This window comes from Lutzomyia longipalpis, chromosome 1 (genome assembly GCF_024334085.1).
Source record: "Lutzomyia longipalpis isolate SR_M1_2022 chromosome 1, ASM2433408v1".
NCBI lineage: Eukaryota > Metazoa > Arthropoda > Insecta > Diptera > Psychodidae > Lutzomyia > Lutzomyia longipalpis.
In genome coordinates this window covers 36224071-36242015 of record NC_074707.1, presented here as the reverse complement: position 1 = coordinate 36242015, position 17945 = coordinate 36224071, and the positions used below count along the sequence as shown (strand labels likewise).

At 34.7% G+C, this 17945-nt stretch overlaps 3 protein-coding genes across 8 annotated transcripts in view; 2 read left to right on the top strand and 1 right to left on the bottom strand.

The window, feature by feature from the left end:
* LOC129787046 (protein similar) overlaps positions 1 to 5573 on the top strand; it is a 75488-nt gene extending 69915 nt beyond the window's left edge. For all 4 annotated transcript variants that reach the window (XM_055822344.1, XM_055822343.1, XM_055822345.1 and 1 more), the window contains one exon: positions 4514 to 5573. In XM_055822344.1, coding sequence (XP_055678319.1) covers positions 4514 to 4966 — 453 coding nt within the window. In that variant the 3' untranslated portion in view covers positions 4967 to 5573. The remainder of the gene's footprint in view (positions 1 to 4513) is intronic.
* A 2995-nt stretch (positions 5574 to 8568) lies between these two features.
* LOC129787044 (SAYSvFN domain-containing protein 1) lies at positions 8569 to 9561 on the top strand. The gene is made up of 2 exons (XM_055822340.1): positions 8569 to 8826; positions 8887 to 9561. Exons 1-2 carry the CDS (start codon positions 8677 to 8679, stop codon positions 9256 to 9258), a joined length of 522 nt encoding a protein of 173 aa, XP_055678315.1. The 5' UTR covers positions 8569 to 8676; the 3' UTR covers positions 9259 to 9561.
* Positions 9562 to 9980: 419 nt separating this feature from the next.
* The window catches only part of LOC129787041 (uncharacterized), a 57013-nt gene continuing 49048 nt past the window's right edge, over positions 9981 to 17945 (bottom strand). For 2 of the 3 annotated variants that reach the window (XM_055822337.1, XM_055822336.1), the window contains exons 2-7: positions 15843 to 16495; positions 15605 to 15716; positions 13643 to 13782; positions 13072 to 13579; positions 12270 to 12984; positions 9981 to 12208 (exon numbers count right to left, since the gene is read on the bottom strand). In XM_055822337.1, the coding sequence (XP_055678312.1) occupies positions 11345 to 12208; positions 12270 to 12984; positions 13072 to 13579; positions 13643 to 13782; positions 15605 to 15716; positions 15843 to 16158 (2655 nt within the window). In that variant the 5' untranslated portion in view covers positions 16159 to 16495 and the 3' untranslated portion in view covers positions 9981 to 11344. Of the gene's footprint in view, positions 12209 to 12269; positions 12985 to 13071; positions 13580 to 13642; positions 13783 to 15604; positions 15717 to 15842; positions 16496 to 16601; positions 16932 to 17945 lie in introns of those variants that run through there. The other variant, XM_055822338.1, reaches the window with a different exon arrangement.

Genomic DNA, 17945 nt, shown 5'->3' with positions numbered 1-17945 from the left:
TTCTTGGTCTCTGAAATGGGATAGAACTTCAAAAAAAAATAGTTAAAAAATATTTTAAATATTAGAAAATATTAAGAAATTATTCTGAATAATCTCTGGACAATTTTTCTTTAATTTTCTTAATAAATTTGTTTTTATTTTCAACAATTATTATTTAAAATATTAAAAATTATTTAGCAGTTATATGCCCCCTTTCTAACCGAATTAATTCCGGGGAAAGGACCCCTAAAACGATTTCTCCTCCACACAGAAAAAATCATCCAGAAAAACACTTTTAGAAATTCAAATTTCTTATCTACTTATCGGTGTTCTCTTTTTAAATTGATAAATAATATAATTGCAAGAAATAGAGGCAAGAAAAACAGAGTCTAATCTTAATTGTATGTATGTTTAAATAGTGATTAAAAAACAGTTGTAAATAGCGAGAGAAATGTATGTAATTTCGTTTTTGAAAATAAAATACAAGAATATAAAAAAAGAAGTTAGTAGAACCGACATAAAATTGACAAAAACTGTGTAAATAATGTTTTATGAGCGATCGTATTTATTATTAAAAGAAAAAAAGATCAAATTCGTTGATATTAAATAATTATGTATTGTTTCTATCTAAAAAAAAATGCAAAATTGAAATATAAGGAAAAAATGAAACGAAAGCGAGGTATGTGAATCCGATTTTTAGGGATAAAATAAGGAAAACTTAGTTATTAACAGAGACATAATTTTTATTACGAACACGGCATTAGAAAAAACAACATATCTTATTTCATTCGCAGCTTCCACGGAAAATAAAACACAAAAACATGGTCCATAGTGAAGAAAAAATGTACAAAGGGATTTTGTAAAATGTACACAAACTTTTTTGAGAGAATTTGTAATAAGATTTTGATTGTTTAAAAATGACTTTTTTGGGTGTTCTCATGAAAAATCTTTACAATAAAAAACTCTGAGGTATGAAGTATTTTTTTATGCAAGAAAGTCTTCAGTCTATCCCAATTTATTTGTACAAAATCATATTTTTTTGTTTAAATTAATTTATGTTTAAAAAAAACTTTTGTTTGAATTTCTTTTACAAATCGAACTGTTGAATAAAGAGAATTTCTTTTCTAAAAAATTGTTTTTTTTTTGAGTGAATTTTGTTCTTTTTTTAAAAGCAAATTTAAATTAGTTTTTGTACAAACGCTTTAATATAGAATCTAGATAAATTCAAAAATAGTTTTTGGAAAAAAAGGAGAAATATTTAAGTATTTCTTGCATAAAAATATACCCAACCTAAATTAAAAAAATCATTTTATTTTCAGAAACAACTTTAAAAAATAAAAAATAAAATAAAGAAATAAAAAACAATTGGCTCCTAAAAATTAATTTTTTCATAGTGGAAAAATTCAATTTACCGACGAAATAGCCACAAGATTGAAACATTTTGGTGAAAAGACTAAAGGGAGGAAAGAACTGATTGTGAAATACTTAGAATTTTTTAAGGTGGAAAAGAATGAATAAATAAAGAAAATTCTTATTATATAAAAATAACTTTCACTACAAAAATATACTTTTATAGGAAAAAAAATGTACGTAACAAAAATATATCAAGAAAAAAGCAAAGAAAAAATGTAATGAGGATAAATGGTAAATAAATTCATACACTTTTTAGCATTTAAATGTGAAAGAAAGAGAAAACATGCAGAAGGAAAATGAAATATGATTAATGGAGTAACGAAATTTTAGACACTAAAATAAAAATATGATTCAATAATGGACAAACCACATGCAATAAAATAAACGATGAAACATTCGCTGAGGGTCTTTTTCTTTCTTTTTTTTTATTGAATCTCCCGTGCATTTTGGAACTGCCGGCGAGGTAGGTAAATAAATGGCAAGAAAGCACGGAAAAGCAGCAGGAATGTGTGGGTGAGGAGATGGTTTGTGTTGGAATGTAGAGCAACTCCTTCCTCCATTGAGTCCCGCCACAGTGAGAATGAAGGCTTCTCTCCTCGGAAAATAAACATTTTCCCAAATTTTGCGAGAGTTTTTCTGCGCAAGTAAATGCTTTCGCTTTCGAAATTTCCCCACCCGCCTGTGGGTGCGAAAATGTGGCCAAAAGATCGAAAGTGGGGACTTTCCCATCAATGGGGAGACTTTCCCCAAGTCTTGAGGAATTTTCTCCGCCACTTTTCACTAACAAATTCACTCCCACTTGCGCACTACTTTCGCAACAAGGAGAAAGTTCCGTGCGTGAGGAAAGAGAAAGCTCTCGATATCCTTCTCACAGGGAAAATCTCATACACAGCAATGAGTTCGTGCCTAAATGGCCTAAATTAATTCCCGCAAGAAGTTTCCCATTTCCTAAATGTCCTTCCGGGAAATCTATTTCCCCACAGGCATTCAAGTTTTTTTTTTTACTTTCCATCCTTTTAGCCACCCACGTGGCTTAAATTTCATCTCCAAAAAAAACGTATCGTTCAACGACCCCCCAGAAAATGTGCGCTCTCTATAAATACTCTTCGTAACATTTTCATGTGATTTTATCAATGTGAAAAGAACCGATAAGAGGCACAAAGTGGGCTCAAGTTCAAGTTTCACTTTCAAATTCCTCACCAAATTGGAAGCTTTTTTTTGCTTCCTCGAGCCACAATCTCCGGGGGATATAGGGGCTTCGATTTGCCGCGATTACTGAGAAAATTTTCGCAATTCAGCTAAAAGAATTTGTTTCTTTTGGACAAAAATAAAACAATGAGGAGGAAGGACTCAATTTTTAAGCTCACACACCATCCTCCCACAGGATACTTAATGCTTTTCCGAACGAAAAAATCGTCGGCAGGAGGAGATTCAATTGAAAGAGACGTGATTTTTTTCTGAGAATTTAAATTGATGAAAAGATTATAAAGGTTTAATTGGATAAAGAGGAGAAAATCAATTTAAATGTTCGAGGCTTTAAGCTCCATATAGTTCTGAAGTTATTCTTTGGAATTTAATATGAATGAATAATTAAGTTAGAAAATGTATTTAAGTTGAAATTTGAATGTTTAAAAGAAGAGAAAAGAAAATAAAAAAGAAATAAAACTAAACATAGGTAATACTTAATGGGCACAGTTAGAAATCTATTCAAGGAGGTGTTTTGGGATTTTTTTTTTAAATTTTGAAGACATTGAAAATTAACCAAAAAATTAATTGACATTTCTTCACAAACATTTGACATTTTTCGATATGAGTTTTCAAAGTTTGACGGTTCTTTTATAACGTTTGACAATTCTATTCTACATATTGTGAGACGGTTCTTTTTTAAAGTTTGGCGTTTTTTGTTGATTTTTTTCAAATATCTGTCTTATTTCTTTAACATTGAATATACTTTTTAACGTTTTAAAATTACCTTTCTAATTTTTTTAATGTCATTTTTGGCATGAAAATAATTTTTCTTCTGACGCTAAAAAGCTGAACTTCTTGAATTTTTTGGCAATGTTCAGACACTTAAGAACCCTCCTTGACTACGCCCCTGATATATATTTTTTATGAATGCTTAGGGGAGAGCGGGGTTAAAAAAGTCACTTAAGGGTTTAGAAAAAGCTCAAAATATCATATTTCCCAAATGGATAAAGCGAAATGTTTAGCTCATTTCTTTAGGAAATTTACTGCCCTACAACTCTTTCTCAGATCATTTTGTTCTATCTAGCTAGGAAATATGATATTTTAGGCTTTTTCTAAACCCTTAAGTGACTTTATTAACCCCGCCCTCCCCTACTCACTTAATTATTAGTCTAGTTTTTTTTAATTTTAATTACTAAGAAAAACTGAATAAATTAAATTTATTTGTTGTGTTGAAGTTAGAAATATTTTTATAAATTAATTTTATGACTAAAGAAATGTTGGAGTCTGCAAAATTAATTATAAATTTTAATAGATCTAACAAATTTTCTAGCCAAGACACAACTTTGTGCTATAAAAGATCTGATTAAGTTTAAAATATGTAAGAAATATTTTCCAACTTTATGTAGATGTAAAATGTAGGGAAAATAATCTTAGGCTTCTTTCAAATCTTCAGGAATATTAATAAACAAGTATAGGTTTAGTTCTTTTTGTGTGTGTCTAGCTAGACTACCTTACTATGTATATAAAAATTATAGGAATACAAAACTCCACAAACACTTCAATAAGACGAATAAGATGTAAGAAAAAAAGGCAAAAGTTTCATCGCAATTTCTTAGTTTATAATTAATTTTTTTTCTGGCCAAGGGCAAGATTAAAGATGTATCTATTAGTCAACAATGTAGTAACAAACAGGCACATAATAGGAGATGTTTTTGTGGAAATTTACGACTCAATTGGGCATTTCTCGTATTTATATAGCATTTGTGGTGTAATCAGAAAAGGCCTCCCTTTTGTACACACACCCATCGACATTTGACTTGACATGGCCGATAAAGATTTAACGAATGAACTCCAGTTTATCTCTGGAGGCCTCACAAATTTAATCTCTAAAAGCAACCCACTTTTTTTCTTCTTCTTTCTCCCTCCCAAATAGCCATCACTGAGCGCTCGGTGTCAGATGGAAGTGGATGTTGAGATGGATTCAGGAGTCTCTACAGGGTGTGCCATGGTCTCACCGAATCCCATGAGGCATGTGATGACAAATGTTTCGAATCCCATGATTGGAGGTGGTTTTGGTGCAGCAAAGTGCCCAAATGAGAGGCCCGTTTACATGGACGAGGATGTTATGTCAATAGAAAGTCTCATGACCCCAGCAGATATGGAGATGTGGCGTTCACTTCAGGCTACGGTGCAGGAGAAGAAGAATAATGCCGTGAGGAAGAATTCCTTCTCAACACTCATCGATTCGGACAATGTGGCCATTCCGTCGCTTCTGCTGGAGCTCAGCGATCAGGATTACGAGCTCAATGCCCCCATTAGTGAATTCATGCTTCAAGGTGCTGATCTCATCAAGGCCCTTGATGATCCCAACAGTCAGATGACTTAAAGGGGATCATCATACCTCCCCGCAAGCTAAATAAAAGGCACTCCCCGCATTCCCAACGGAGCTCCCGCGGGCACAGGGGCGTACAGCGATCTGCACACACAACACACACACACACACACTGTACAAATAAATTCATAAATAACAAGAAAAAAAATATCAAGAAATGCATTTAAGCAAATTAAGGGATCATCGGGCTCATAATGAATTTCCACGCGGTGTGCGAAACACGAAACTCTTTTTCTAAGCTCTAACAATTGTATTTAAGAAAACAAAAAAAAATGAAGAACCGAAAGTAGAAGAACATTTTAGCATAAAACATTGGTGTTGGATAAACTATAATCGTGTTTTAACTTTCTTTCCAAGACGAAAATCATTCAAAAAAAACCTTTTTTTTCTTTTTCAATAGAATGGAAGATCATTCTTTTTTGTACATCATGCAAATTTTGTAATTTTCTTTCATGAGGAGAACCTTTTTCTTCTTTTCTGTAGTGATAAATGGTTTACAAGTTTTTTTTATTAGGATATAGACGACGATTTTTATTAATAAAATAAAATATAAGAAAACATTATATAACAAAAATATATTGAATAAAGAAAAAAAATTGGATTTGTGTTGATTTAATCGACGTAATTTGTTGCATTTTGGCATTGATTCCTTTGGACTTTGGAGGTGGTTCCGCTCATAGGGCGTTGTAGTGGCTTAATTTGATTATTTAAAAGTGAAAGTTTAACTTATTCTTGATTTTCTGCATTTATTTAAAATTGTTTTCGAGGTCAAATTGTGAAGAAATTAAAAATTTATTAGAAAAACTTTATTTTCAATTTTTTTTGAGGATAATTTTAATAATTTTAAAAGATCTGAAAGATGTTGGAACTATTTTCTCATAAAATTAGTTAAAAATGATCTTTTTCAAATTTCTTAATCCATCTATCTCTCTTTTCATGAATAAAATTGGAATAAAAGAATTAACAAAAACTCTCTCAGACAATTTAATTAATTTATTATACCATTGTGGGTCTGCATGAGCGTCTGATTATGGTTATAATTAACTGTTTCGCCCTTTAGAGGACAGTTTATTGATTGATCGTCTTCGTGGTGGACATAAAAGTCGCGAAATTGTAAAATTGAATTAATTTTCCCTCAAAAATGGATCATTCTTTTGAAGTAAAACTCTACGCCCATGGCCTTTGCACCGAATCTGTGGATTACCTGCGAAGTGAGTACTAAATTTTCGTTAATTAGAAGCCTTTCTGAGCTTTTGCGTTCAATTTTTTTCAGTGGAAGGAATAGATCGATTCATTTTCTACGATTTAGAGCCAATTCACCTCATTGATGCCCCCATAAGACTGAGAGATAAGCTTCTCATTGCCCGATTAATTAGGCTAGCCAAGGAAAAAGGAAAGGTAAGAATTTTGTGATTTTAAATGGAAAAAATTGAAGAAGATTTTGAACCTTCAACCCTTTCAGGCTTATCGAGATGATGTTCAAAGTACGAGTGATTCAGAGGATTTTGATAATTTGTGAAGAATTTTTTTAAAAAATAGATTTGAAATGTACATATGTAAAAAAATAGTATAAGTACAAAATAAGACAAACACAGTTTTTATTTTAATATCCGTTCTGAGAATTTTATCAAAGGTATAAAGCCTGATTTGTCCATATTTAGCACATTCAGAAAATTTCTTTGTTAATTTTGGAAGCATAAAAATAGGATAAAAAGAATTTATTTCATAAAAATCAGATAGATTCGGTTAAAGAAAGAGTTTTAAAACATTTTTTTAATTAAAATTCGGGTTTCATCTAGAAGATGATTTCCTCTTAAAACTTTTTGCGCAAAATTTAAAGAATATTGGTTAAAAATGAATTTTCTAGGCAATTTTTAAATCATACTTCATGGAAATTTCAAAAACAAATTCCTGAGAAAACGAGGCCAATTGAAAATTTAATGTAATTAAAAGGCTGTAAGACGCTTCAGTTATATGACTTGAAAAATTGATATTGAACAACGTGTTCAATTAAAAATTTAATTTTTCTAGCGCTCATGGAATGTAAAATATTGAACCTTTTTTTTCAAATTTCTTTTAGAACGATATTGTTTGATCTAAGAAGAATTTCTAATTATATTCAGAATATGAAATTCTCATCTTTCCAGCATCTTTGTGGAAACAAAGATTATTTTAAATTTTGTCTCCTAAATATTTAAACCATTCCGCAAATTAAAAATTAAATATCTCCTTTTCAAAAAAGCAAAAAAAAATGCATTCAATGTGAATAGAAACGCCTAGAAAAGATCTAAAGAAATATTTTTTATTAGTTCCTTGAAAATTTAGCAAATTAATTGCTAATCTCCTCCCATTTGACTTCTACAACTTCTACTACAGAGATGAGGGTATCAATGGCAAATTGAAATACAATAGGCGTCGGGGCGTTCGCATGTGCGGCTGATTGATTTATAATTAACTCTTGCGCTCATTAGAGGTCAGTTTAATTAATTGATTATCTTTGTTGTGTCAAATACATTTTGCAAATTTTATTGAATTAAATTTATTTTTCTGACCAAAATGGATTCGGAATTTGAGAGGAAACTCTATTCCTACGGCCTCTGCACTGAGTCTGTGGATTATCTAAAGAGTGAGTTCAATTATCTTTTAATAGCTAAGGATAGTGAAAGGGCTAATTTCTCTGTTTTTTGACGTGTCAAGTGGAAGGAATAGATCGATTCATTTTCTTCGAAATTGAAGCTGTTCATCTACAAAACACTCCCATAAGGCTGAGGGATCAGTTGCTAATCTGTCGCATGATAAGGCTAGCCAAGGAAAAAGGAAAGGTAAAAATTTTATGATTTTCTTCGCAGATTTTCCGTGAGATTTTACAACGTGTCGTATAATATTTTAGGTAAAACATGATGAGTTCCATCAGACTCAGAGCCTTTTTAAGGAATTGGAAGATTTGTAAAATTTTAATAAAATTCTTTGAAGAAAGAATCACAGCTAAAAAGGTTTTATTAAGAATTAAAAAAGATTTTTTTGGAAGGAAATAAAACCTGTTATAATGAATTTGTGCTTATGATTTTATTTTATAACATTCAGTTGGGGCACATTTTGGAATAATTTTATGTTAAATTGTGTCCAGAATAATATAACAGTTAGCTGATACAAGTTTCTGTTCCCATGTTTTGTTTGCTATTCGTACAAGGCGTAGTAATTCTTAAGTGTGGGTCAGTAATGTATTGTGGGCCAAAGAAAATTTTGATTAATTTTCTGAGTTTATTTATTAAGAAAATAAGTTTTTTATCTTCTAAAATATTTTATTGGAAAGGAGAATAATTAAGAAGTTGAGGAGACGTTGAAGAAATTAGATTCTTTCTATGATTAAAATTGTATAAAAGCTTTTTTTTTATTATTTTTTGAAATCATCTCAATCTCATTTCTCTATTTTACGAATCAAAAATTCTTTAAGACGTATACCTAAGGTCTCTTTTATAATTCAAAAAATAATTATTTAAATTCTTCGAATTATCCTTTAAAAAAATTCTTTAATCCATTTAAGGCCAAAATTCTAAAATACTAAACACACGTTAGAAAATTTAATAGAGATATTTAGGAACTGTTCTGAAAGTTCTGACAAGCATTAGTGCATACAGACGTGGTTTTAAGTTCTTGTAAAAATATCAAAGAGCAAAATAAATGCGTGATTGTTGTTTTGATAAATGGAGGAGAAATTGAAGGCTTATCGGAGAAGGAAGCGTCGTGTAGAAGCTGTAAAGGGATTCACAGATAAACTCGTGAAGATGGTGTCATTTCAGCAAGTTCGTGTTGATTCTCCTGAAAAACCCGAGGATCAAGCACCGGATGCTGAGGTAGGTTCCTTCAGGAAGTTCTCTAAAAAAGCTTTTAAGCTTCTACTCTCTTTTTCACAGGTCAAAAATGAAAATTTAAATGAAAATGAGGAAGAAGATTCAAAAGAGATCCCTGATGAAGTTTCTGTGACTTCGGAGACTTCTGATATGGCTCTGGGAGCCCCCAAGAGAACAGCATTTACATACTTTGTGTACGTCCTTTACTTCCTCCTCTGGGCAACCTGCTATGCCATTGCGATTGAACTGCAATTTGGAGTGGTATTCTTCCTCTTCTCTGCCCTGGCTGCTGTCTACCTGAACACCCGGACGAGACCCAAACAACCTGGGGAAGTTAGTGCGTACAGTGTCTTTAATAAGGATTGCCATGCCATCGATGGAACGCTAAAGGCTGAGCAATTTGAAGCTGAACTACGCTATGCTGCGATGAAATAATTAGGCTGTGACACACAAAGTGGAGGAGAGATAAGATAGCGCCCCAGAAATTCGTACCAGGGGGCCCTCGTCAGCTGCTTTATTAGCAGAGAAAGCAGCTGTGCTGCAAAATATTTCACCTTTACTTTATTTTTTTGTATCGTCTTGTTAGGATTTAAGGGACCCTGTGGATATGCTATGATGTGAGCTATGCTGTCTATTCTTTAAATTAATTACCTAAGTCTTGAGAAATGTATGAAATATAAATTATTAATTTTGTTTTAAAAAGACAAAAAAAATGAAATAAATATATTTTTTAGAACATATTGAATTGATTTTCTGTTCAATATATTTTTAAAGTTATTTTTGTTTTAATTTAGGAGTATAAAGACATATTTTTTTTGGAACTGATTTGCGATTTTTTTATTTAAGCTCTTTAGAAAAAAATCAGAACTTAATTTTTGTCTTAAAAAACTCACGCTAGATCGCATTTTGTAATACTAACGTGGATTGTTTCATCAGGTCCTTAAAACATTACAAAAAGCTAGAATGCATAAACAAAAGCAATTTCATGGAATTCCTATAAAAGAAGGCAATTGAAGATATCTGGTTCCACCCGGCGCCTCCACTTTACAATCTCCACAGTCAGCTATCTGTTAACCTGTTTCCTCAGATATGTTTATAAGATTGTTGATTAAAAAAATATCAAAAATGAATTAATTAAAATCAAAGAAAAACAGATCTTTTGAAATATTTTCTTTTTTATTAAATCTTTTCCGAGAATATATATTCAGTTGAAACAGAACAATTATTATTAATGGGAGAAAGAACAAATAATTACAAATCTACATAAACTTTGTGTGTGTTTTACTTTATTTTTGTAGGGCACACCTCGCCCCACGTCCCTGTTCCACCATCTCGTTTCGCATTGAAATTTTTGAGAAAGGAAAGAAGATGTCATACAATCAATTAGATATTATTATGTAACTTTGGTAATGCTATCTACAGACTTTAATTGAGTGGTTTGTCATTCATTAAGGGGGGAGGAGTTGGAGAATTAATTTAGACACAATGAACTTCGCATGTTCCATCCGCAATTCAATAATTACGACAACCTATAAAGCGATCACCTAAAATTCCCACAAATATTACACTGAAAAATTGCATTTGTCCCTCCCCAGGTTTTCTTCTTGAGGAACAAATCCTCTCCCCGGGAAATGTCTTCTTGACAATTTTTTTCAATAGATTTCTTCATTGCTAAATTACAATATTTATTTACACCTAATTTCATTTTTTTTGACATTTTATCTATTATTATTAACTAGTAGAGAATAATTTTTTTTGGTATCCTTTTTTTCGACATTCCGTGTGTGATAAATAATTTATCAGTCCAGACTAGTTTAAGGCTTTGTGAAATTTTGTGTCTTCCTCTGTTTTTTTCTTAATATTTAAATATATTTTGTATACGGTAATTTATTTAGGTATATTAGTAACATCTTTTTTGTGTTTTTTTGTGCAATGATTCACGCGCAATGTTATAAATAAATTGATTTTTCTTAAAGAAAATATCTGTCGGGAATTTTTAATTGTTTTATTGTTGGAAGAATTAAAGATATTTTAAAGGAATTCCATTGAAAAACTTTTTTAATTAAAGTTATGATGGAATAGAAAGCTTTTTAAAAAACTTTTCTACGAATCAATCTGGAAAGATCATAGACTAAAAGGATTAAAAGAACAGAATTTACAGCCGTTGAAAAAAAAAGAACTCAAATGAAAGTAAAAATTTCCAAAACATATTAAGAAAAATCTCTTTCCGTTAGCTTTTCAATTTTCATCTAAATTTCTTGAGGAAAAGAAAAATAATCAGTAAAACAATGCACGCGTTAGGTATCTCACCATTAGTTCTTTTTTTCATTTCTGAGTGCTTTTACATTGACTTTTTATGGGATTTTCATTATTACCAACTACAAGTTTTACAGAAAAGTTAATCAATCTTGACAAAATATACTCTGTAGGGCTGTTTCCACCCCTCACGCCGGCATGCTCAAATGTAGAAGTCCGACTCGATGAGCTGCTGATGCGGCGTGAGAAGGGCCGGGGCCGGATGCTAGCATTTCGGTAGGAAGGTCTTCCGATTGGGCAGGAGGCAGAGGATGCTGAGTGCCATTACCATGTGCCACACTGAGTGTACAATGTGGTAGTTCTGTCGTGTCTGCAGGAACGCATAGCAGACAAGACCAACCATCACCAGCACAGCCCCAATAGGCATGTAGAAGAAGAGGTAGTTGCGAGCTGGGAACCATTTGCGCGTCTTGCGACATCGGAGGCCCCAGCTGGCGCTAATGAGACAGATTCCAGTCAGAGCAGGAGCCAGGAACACCCAGAGGGATTGCTTGTTGAGCTCTGTGCCGAAGGCAAGCAAAATTGCTCCGAGCATGTGCAACAGGGATACAAAGGCCTGACGCACGTGTGCCATGGCGATCAGGGTAACCCAAATGGCTAGAAGACCGCAGTAGAAGTCACAGAATTGCAAAACTCCAATCTTAACAAGACAGAAGCTGTACTCATCCTCTCCGGAGTCACAAGCATGGTAGAAGGTTGAGAAGAACATGGCAAAGAAGTAAATAACGGCTTCTGTGTAGTACTTTCTGCGTACTGCGAAATAAATGCTGGGAATGAAGAGGAGGTTACTCAGAGTGAGCAGGAGGGATGCCAAGAGGATAGACATGGATGATGGAACTTGGCTGTCTTCAGTACAATCCCATCCACGGTAGCCCTTGATACATAGGCAGGTAGAGAAGACGAATCCACCAGACATGTAGTGGTAGCATCGCCCGTAACGACCACAGCGTCCTGCAACGCAGGGACTCGATGAAATCGTAAAAAGAATGCTGGCATTGCAGGAAGCATTGTCAATGACAATCTGTTCGGTTGCAAACTTGTGGTGTATCTCAAACTGTCGTGATATTTCCTGAAAAGGATAACAAGTTGTTTGACCTTTAATTTTTCAAATCTGCCTTTAGCAAACTTACCTGATATTTTGGTGTGCACTTAGAGTCCATAAGACACTCCTTCACTTTCAATGTTTCAGTTTCATTGAGCTCCGCCAAACAGAGATCATCTACGAGACAGTTAATGTAGAATTCTCTCCGCTGAGCACAGGCACATGGAGCCTTAATTCCAACCAGGAGCTCTTTGTGCATCTTTACGAACTCCTTCACACTATCAATGATCGTTATCCTAGCAGCTGTTTCGGCTCCATGACAAAACAAGCCCAGAGTAACAAACCAGCTACCTGACTCGGGGAACGGTACGTGAACTAGGCCTGTGCTCGTATCTGCATCTGTATTGTTGATGATGATAGCAGCTGGAAAGACATTTCGACCGTAGACACATCGATCGGGCCAGGTGGGAACACCTGGAACGCCCAGATGCATACAGACGATGATTGTTTGATTACTGTGACCTGCACTAGTTTGTCGTGCAACGTCTTCAGCTGATGTGTCTACGAGCTTCTGGGCAAAGAGTGGAGCACTCTCAGTCACGGACATTGGAGCACTTTGATCAACAAGGTTTCCCCGAATATCCTGCTTCATGGATATGGCAAAGCTAAGCGTGCCTCCGATATCGTAGACGTCTCCTACGTCAAACTTAAAGAGCGCCGGTGTTCCTGCAGTCAAATTGAGACTTGCAGGAACTGTCCCATTGATATCAGGTAGAAGATCGTAGTCGAACATAAAGAACTCCCTGGAAATAGAAATGAGGATGTTATCAAGTCTGAAGCTAGGTCTTCTTTAACAACTAACTAAGAAGAAGCAAGCCTAGAGCTTTTACCTGTAAGTTTGTCGTAGTAGCGGGTACGCTTCAAAAGACAGAGCTTTGTCTTCGGACGGTATGTGACTTTCCCTTGTATGGAATATCAGCATTATTGAGAATTCAACATCATAAACCGGATCCAGATTATCTTCAGATGAATTAGCACTATCTGAAAAGCTAAGATCCACATAGTGCCATTCATTCTCCTGCGCATGGAACTGCACAAGATGAACATTTGTCTCATTAATGAGAATTGTATCGCCATGTATGTAGCTCTGTGAACTTGGTAGTGCTTGTGCGTTGATAGCCAGGTAAACGTCTGAGCATTCTAGGCAAGGTTTCGTAATCGTTATCTGAAGCGTTACGGTTGCAATGTCTCGTGTTACGAAGAACCTGTACGTGAGCGGTGTAGTTGAGTTTGTAAGCAGGCTATCGTGGATTAGGACATTCTCGCTCAGTGTCTGCGGAAATGCCTCAATCACCGACATCTCGGATAGCAGCTGTGTTTCACATGTTGGTGAGAGTCCTGTTGCAACGAATTTTTCATCAAGAACTAATTCTAATAAATATTTAATTTGAGTTGTCTTACCTTGTTGCTCAATTCGATCATTATTTGGATCCGTCCAGCTAATAAATGCCACCGCAAACCAATTTCCAGGCTGCGGACCGTCCACATTGAGGCGCTTTGTGGTGCTGTCGGATTTGAATTGCAGATCGTATATTTGGAACCTGCAAAACATGGAAAACCACTGAATTAATTAAAATGCTCGCACATTTGCCACTTTAATGGCAAAATCGAGTTCTCTGGGTATGTGCCACCACCATCACCACCCTCTGGAGCTTCCCACCTCGCCCTACCCCCCAAGTCTCAGACGACAAGCATTTATTAACTTCCATGAGAAAATTCATTTGCACCCTTCGTCAGAGCAAAAGTTTTCGCATACGGATGTCGCGTGGAAGCGATGGCAACAGTTTTTGCGATGATGGTGTGTGTTGAGTAAACATTTTGGGAGAAATTAGCATTCATTAAAAAGCGTCTGTCCTGCCTGGTATTGTCTCATCTGAAACTCCCACATTGAAATTAATGCAATGAATTGAACCCCACAGACGTTAACTCTGTCTTTCGGCTTCAGTGACTTCGAGTTGCAACCAATACAGATTAACAGTCGATAAAATTAGATTTTCTTATGGGAGCTTTTATTGAATTTTGTCTACATGTACCTAAAGCTTTTAAGGGCTTTTCGTTCTAGTTCTTATTTTCTTTATTGAGCAGTTATTTTATTATTATTTAAAGTGTTTAATTTTTTTTCAATTCTCGTCCTGAGATCTTAAAATTTTACAAAAAATGAAGCTTTCTTTGTAAAAAAACATTTTTCTATGAAAGAAAATCAATAAAACTTTAACAAAAGCATAAATCCAACGTTAAAGAAAAATCTATAGCCAAAAGCCAATTAATTCAACTCGGTATCGGCATTATCTCAAGGATACGACCGAATGAATCCCACGAGCAATGTGAAGGAATCGAATAAAGGCGAGTCCTTTTGTAAAATTTAATTATTGTTTGCTCAAACTCCACCATTTTTCCTTGTGTTTCATTTCCACTAATTGGACTTTAGGATGTTCTCTTCTCTCCCCTTTATCTGTACAAGTTGGTGGGCAATAAAAAGCAACTACCACGGAGGGGAAGGGGGTGAGGGGTATTAAATTTTTGGTAAGCATTTCTCATTTCAAAGTTTTCTCAAGTGCCCCAACTTTGTTGAATTCCTAAAGAATACTCCAAAAAGAAGGAAAGATGCTCCACACTGAAGATGCTACCAGATCATGACCAGCATCTTATGTGTAACTCTCCAAGGAGAACATTGTGGTATAATGAGATGGAGCATATGTGAAGTTGGTATCATCCCCATAGTTGTGGCAAAGAGTACTGCATGAATGAGGGGATTGCACATTCAAAGCTCTTGGAAGTTCTTTTGAGCAAAATAATAATTTCTTTACATTCTTAGCTTTACGTTTTCTAGCTTTTGTGAAAATTTCATAAGAGAGCACAATAATGCTGAAAGCTTGAGGTCTTCATTTGTAAGCTTTTGTTGAACTGTTTAGGTTAATTTTCATTAAAATGTATTTCACAGATTAATTTTTTAACACGATAACGACTGGTATGGGAGGTCTTTTTACGTGGCGTGTAAGAAATGAATTATTACAGTAGTAAAAGTAAACCCGGCTTGTCCATAAATTCAATTTTACTGAGCTGGGTTAATTTTTGGATCATTTTTGAGCTATCGTTATTTTATTTTTTATTTTTTAGGAACTCTTTAAAAGATGATTTCCCTGTTCTTTTATTTATTTTTAAATTCACTTTTATTAAGGCGCTTTTCACGTACGATTTTATTTCCATTCAAAATGGAAAAGCAAAAAAAAAAACGTCTGAAAATTTTATTTTTTCAAATTTTTTAAAGCTCTTAAACCTCGGGTAATCGTAAGATGAAAAATTCATGAAAATTTGAGGTGTTCGTGATCCATAAATGTGTTAAGTAAAAAAAGCGAATCTCACCTTTGATCAGCATTTAGAAAATGCCGTGGAAAAGTGATGTTTTCCGGACTGATTACAGGATAACTCCCAGCCTTCAGATGCAGTGTCACATCTCGTTCAGGACACACTCTTTCTGTAAAAGTGGAAAAAAAGTGAAGGAGGTAAGAAAAATTTTGTATTTCGTCACAAAACTCCCCCGAGGGTTTTTTTTTTAAATAAATGCAAGGAGGGGGAGTGTATTAGGGGTGTCGTAACTCACGGAAGGCACTTTTGGATTCCTCGTACGCCTTAAAACTAAACATGGCCGTGCGTGTGTCCTGTGGCACTCGGAAATGGAGGATGGAGACATCCTTGTAAGCCGTGTACTTGAGGAGGGTGTTCGAGGGGAGGCGAACGAGGGGTGTCTGCCCCGGAGCTACCACCGTTGTGGCTCCGTCGGCAGCACTTGCCACCACAGATGCCTGGTACGTGTTGATGAGAATGACGAATCCCATAATCCCCAGGGTTCGCATTTTATACCCCCACTCAATTGGTGGCATTGGTTTTTCAGCACTTTCATTCACCTCGGTTGCCATTTGTCGCCCTCGCACCCCCGTCCATCAACGACTTCCGCTACGTCTTTTGTTGATCTCTGTGTGCTGGGCCCTTTTTTCTGTCTTTTTTTTGCTCACTTTCCCGAAACTCTTTTCAAATGCATACCATTTAAAGCCTCTGCAGCACTGCCCAGTGGTCTTCGGTGCAGCACAAAATGCACAGAGGCGAAAGAAAGGAAAAGTTGGTGGTGAGAGAACGATGAAAATTCTGTGAAACTGTGTCACACATTTGAAGTGCAGGATCTCACGTTGAAATTGCTGGGCAAAAGCTCGCCGACCTTCCGAGAAAAGCTCACACAGAGTGCAGAATTATTGCTCACTGAAATGAAAAGAGTTAAAGAAAGACAATCAATATGGAGTTTGTTCACAAAAGAATTCTTCTCAAGCGAGGCTCAAAGAATTTTTAATTGAATTCTTAGCTGTACTTTTGTGTGCAAAAACCTGGGCAGAATAGTGCGGGAAGAAGTGCTTTACTCCTGTGTGAAGTAAAGCATCTCCCTGTGAAGTTTCCATGGGAAGCTTCATGAAACTTTTCACCCCCTTCGCATCATTCTTGTGTGTTCACAGTGATAAAATTTAATTAACCACCTTTAGGCATCCTCAGGGTGTATAAGCAATCAGCCACATCACCCTATTTTCGCTAAAATTCTTCCGCAATAGTTTGGAGTTGGAAATTCTTGGGATATTTGGTTCGCGAACGCAAAACTTTTTCCACTCCCCCTCACTCAGATTCACATCTTAAGTGAGTTGGGTTACTTTCGCTGGGTAGGTTTCCCAAAAAAGAAGGAAAAAAGAACGAAGAAATGAACGAATTCTCTATAATTTCGCACAACTTCCCAAGAAACACTATGAATTTTTATTGAAGTAATCAACAAATGGAAATTTTATAACTGACTCCTATTCGGCTCTTTTATATGTATTATTCTCTGAATGCCAGAGATATAAATGTAATGGGAAAATAGTATTATTCTTTTACACGGTTATATGTCGCATTAAAAGGAAGATATTTTCGAATTTTGTATTTATCTCAAAGCTCTCTATCAGAAAGTTTTCCAACAATTTAAAAAGCTTTCTATATTTTCCCTATAAAGAGTGTAATTTTAGTCATTTCAATCAACTTTAGATGATTGTTATTGATTTCAAAATAACAATCCAATAATATCGTGTGCTCATGAAATATAAAAATCCTTCATAAAGTTCATAAACGTGTCAATCCGGAAAATGATTTGAAATTTCTCTTGAAGGATCGTTTATTTCTTTGCTATGAATATCGTTTTTGTAGAACAATGCTATGTGCCCCGGTAGAGAAACCCTTCTACCGTAATAATACGTTGAGCTGTGGCACTATGTGTGTCTAGGGTTGGACTGCTCTGGATGAAAGAGTGAGATGAGTCGTTAGCTCTATGCCGCTCATCAGGCACTCATAGGTATCAGTAGCCCACTGTTGCTCGTCCGATTCAGTTCGGGACCCGTTAGCTCTTCAATAAGGGTAGTTTATAGCCCATGTAGGAATATCGTCCTACATTTTAGTTTTTTTTTACCCAATTTTGATGGAAATTTTCACGTTGTTAGCTAAACGTTCTTGGTTTTATGCTTCATTTTAAAAGAATTAATGAATTCTATATTTATTATGAAACTGATAGAGTACAAATTAAAGAAATTTTCGTGAAATTGTCTCATAAATTACATAATTCATAAGTCCATGCTTTTTGATTCCTTAAACTTTCATTGAAATTGAAATTGAAAATGAATTCAAAGACCTTCCGAGT

Coding starts and splice junctions, on each gene's coding strand:
- LOC129787044 (XM_055822340.1), top strand. CDS start 8,677: ATGGAGGAGAAATTGAAGGCTTATCGGAGAAGGAAGCGTCGTGTAGAA. Junction 8,827..8,886: donor ATCAAGCACCGGATGCTGAG/GTAGGTTCCTTC, acceptor TCTTTTTCACAG/GTCAAAAATGAAAATTTAAA.